Raw genomic sequence first — 3,444 nt, forward strand, 5'->3', positions numbered from 1 at the left:
GAATGCAACATTTATGCAATGCCGCTCCAACCTATAACAACTCTTTTATGTCCAAATCATTTTGCATATGAATTAGAAATTCAATGGTTAATATCTATAATCATATTTATATTTATAAAAAAATAAAATATAGATAAATAATTATTCGATTCATATTCAAATTTTTAAATTTATCTATAATTTTATATATACTTATTAATTTTTAAAAAATATATATGATCGTATAAATATGTTATTAAGTCGAATTATCATCTATTTAATAATATCTTTAATTTTATAATTATAAAATTTAATTATCTAATTTATATTTATAATTATAATTATATTTTATATTTTTAATATTTGAATTATATTATATTTATTTAAATTAAATATGAATAAAAAATTTTATATTTAAATAATATTTATATTTATATTTATATTTAGATAAAATAAATATAGATATAGGTACAATGGTGTTTGATTCAATTTTATTAAAAATAATTTAAAAAAATAGAAAAAAAAGGAAAAAGTGATGCTGATGGGCCGGAATAGAAAGTCTGGCAAACTCGCGCAATAGCACGTCGCCCACGCGTCGCCGTGGGGCTTTCCGCATCCGCATTAACCCACGCCTCTACCCACCAGCACGCGGATCTCAAGTGTACCCGGGCCCCGCTTTGACCCCCAGAGGGAAAAAACTGAGAGCGGTGTTCTTCCCTGCCCCCCGAACTTTTGCAACGCCTTTTGCATCGCCTGGTGCGAGACCGCCAAAATGAACCGATCAAAACGCGACTTATGCTGGGTCCAACTATTGCAACGCCCCTTGCTTCTCCCGCCTTCTTCTCTGCTGCGCTGAGACCGCTTTCCCCTCCAAACGGCCGCGCTGATGGCGCCAGTATGTTTATCACAAAATAACCTCCCATTCTGTTTAATTACCGAAACTGCCATTCACCCGGATTGCTCGTTCTGTTTCTTCCTTCGGTTTCTCGCTCTGGCTTTTCCCAGCTTTTTCTCAGGTAACCGTTAAAGCAAACTCGTGACTCAAGATCACGAGGTTCTGTTTTATAGAAACGCCATCTAGTCCGTCCATCTGAGTTGGATCACGTACACGCGGATCACGCCGGAATTGTGGACCCCACGACATTATTCATTATTATTTATATCGTTTTGACCTCCTACGTTGAGATTATCTAACCGCAATCGGATGTGACGACAGAGCCCAAACCCAAATTAATTCCCGTGACCCGGACCGGCTCCGAAACCGGTGGCACTGGGTATTTACGGGAAAGGCACTGGTGGTTATTTAAAGACTATGGGCCCTTCGGTATGGACGGTGGATGCGGGTCGCCCTCGTCTTGGGACTCCCTATAAAGGTGGCAGTCCTCCGCCGTCATATAGAATCCGGAGCGATAAAGAAACCGCCCACCGAAGTGGGTGGGGGCGAAAGCGACGAGGGATACCAGGTGTGGGAGCGACGATCTCAGGAGAGAAGCGGCAACGGACCGCCCCATGGCTTCCCATTTTGCCCTCATCAAACCCTCCTATTTCTCCCTCCGCACCCTCGTCGGCGCTAACCACACCTCCGCTCGCTTCTGCTCCCGCTGACGCCTCTCCGTCCCCCCATCCGCTAGGTTTCCGGCTAGGGCTAGATTTAGGTTTTGTTTTTTGTAATCCTGATTCTTTCTATTCTTTTCGTCCATGGAATCGGCGGCGAAATCGAGCTCCGTGAAGAATGTTGTGGTCCGCTTGCTGCTTTTCGGCGTATGCCTCCTCGTTGTCCGGTTCGTCTACGTCGTCACCATCTACGGCGGGCCCTGCAACTCCGGCGACTTCTGCCTTCTCTCCTTTCCTGGCGAGGGCCTCAGCTTCACCGGCGCTAGTGGCGGCGTCTCCGCCGGCTCCGCCGCCTTTGTCCGCGTCGCCGACGGCTCCGCTGCCGCCAACCCCGCCCTCTGGACCAGCCGTGAGTGGCGCAAGGCAGTGGACTACTACTCCGCCGTCTTCCAGGACCTCCTTGTGGAGGGCTTCCTCTCCCCGACGGCCAAGACCCTCTGCGTCGACACCCCCGCCGGCCACGAGGTCCTCGCCCTCAAGGAAGTCGGCGTCCCTGACGCCATCGGCGTCGCCAAGAGGAAGGCCTCGCCACTGGTGGTTGCCGGCGGCGACCTCTTCCACCTGCCGTTCCGCAATGCCACCTTCGACTTCGTCTTCGCCGGCCGGAGCCTTGACCGATCGAAGCGGCCGGCGAATCTCGCCTCGGAAATCGTTCGGACGCTGAAGCCCGATGGTTTTCTGGTCGTTCTCACCGCTTCCGCCGGCGATGCGTACAGTCTCCACTCCCTCATCGATCTCTTCCCCTCATGCTGGAAGCTCCGCTCCCGCGAGGTCGACGGTCCGGATTCGTCCTCAGCCATCCGCGAGATCGTATTCCAGAAGCAATTAGACGGTGAGATTCTTGCCATCAAAGAAAAGGAGAGGGAGGATTCGAGTCCTGCCAATTCCATGAATAGGTGCTCCATCCCCGAGCACAAGCTCCAACTTCTAGAATCCGCGGAGCCTCTGATTAAAGATGAGCCATTGAAACCATGGATCACCCTAAAGAGAAACATCAAGAACATCAAATACCTTCCATCCATGGTGGATATAAGCTTCAAATCGAGGTACGTGTACGTCGACGTCGGTGCCCGGAGCTACGGCTCGAGCATTGGAAGCTGGTTCAGGAAGCAGTACCCCAAACAGAACCACACCTTCGGAATCTATGCCATCGAGGCCGACCCGGCGTTCCACGACGAGTACGCCGCCAAGAAGAACGTCAATTTGCTGCCTTTCGCTGCGTGGGTGCGCAATGAGACCCTGGCGTTCGAGATCAATCATGACCCGGAGCAGCATGATGTCGAGAAAGAGAAAGGTAGCCGCGGGATGGGCCGGATTAGGCCGGTCGGCGGGCTTTCGGAAGGAGTGTCATCGGGCGAGGTGCATACAATTCATGGATTTGATTTTGCCGAGTGGTTGAAGAGGACGGTGACGCAGAGTGATTTTGTGGTGATGAAGATGGACGTGGAGGGGACGGAGTTCGATCTGGTGCCGAGGTTGTTCAAGACCGGGGCCATCTGTTTGATAGATGAGCTCTTTCTGGAGTGCCACTATAACCGTTGGCAGCGGTGTTGCCCAGGGGAGAGGACGCCGAAGTACAGGAACACCTATGGGGAGTGCTTGAAGCTGTTCACTTCGCTCAGGAAGAGCGGGGTTCTTGTTCATCAGTGGTGGTGATTGGTAACCGCTTAAAAACACTCACACAGGCATAATTACAAATAGTGCTCCTGTATCAATTTGTTGTTTGTTCTTCACAGCGTTGGCTCTTTTTTTTTTTTTTTTGCCCCTCTCTTTTTTTTTATGCCTCCAAAGTAGTTGAGAAAATGTGTAGTTTGTTCAGGAAAATGAAGATTTCAATTTGTTGCAAGGTTA

General features: G+C 49.0%; 1 protein-coding gene across 1 annotated transcript; it reads left to right on the forward strand.

The window, feature by feature from the left end:
* The first annotated feature begins 1,307 nt into the window (after window positions 1-1,307).
* LOC105057170 (uncharacterized) lies at window positions 1,308-3,444 on the forward strand. Its single transcript, XM_010939662.4, has one exon. The coding sequence runs from the start codon at window positions 1,678-1,680 to the stop codon at window positions 3,247-3,249; it is 1,572 nt and encodes a 523-aa protein (XP_010937964.1). The 5' UTR covers window positions 1,308-1,677; the 3' UTR covers window positions 3,250-3,444.

The sequence above is a fragment of the Elaeis guineensis genome, chromosome 14 (genome assembly GCF_000442705.2).
Source record: "Elaeis guineensis isolate ETL-2024a chromosome 14, EG11, whole genome shotgun sequence".
NCBI classification, from domain to species: domain Eukaryota; kingdom Viridiplantae; phylum Streptophyta; class Magnoliopsida; order Arecales; family Arecaceae; genus Elaeis; species Elaeis guineensis.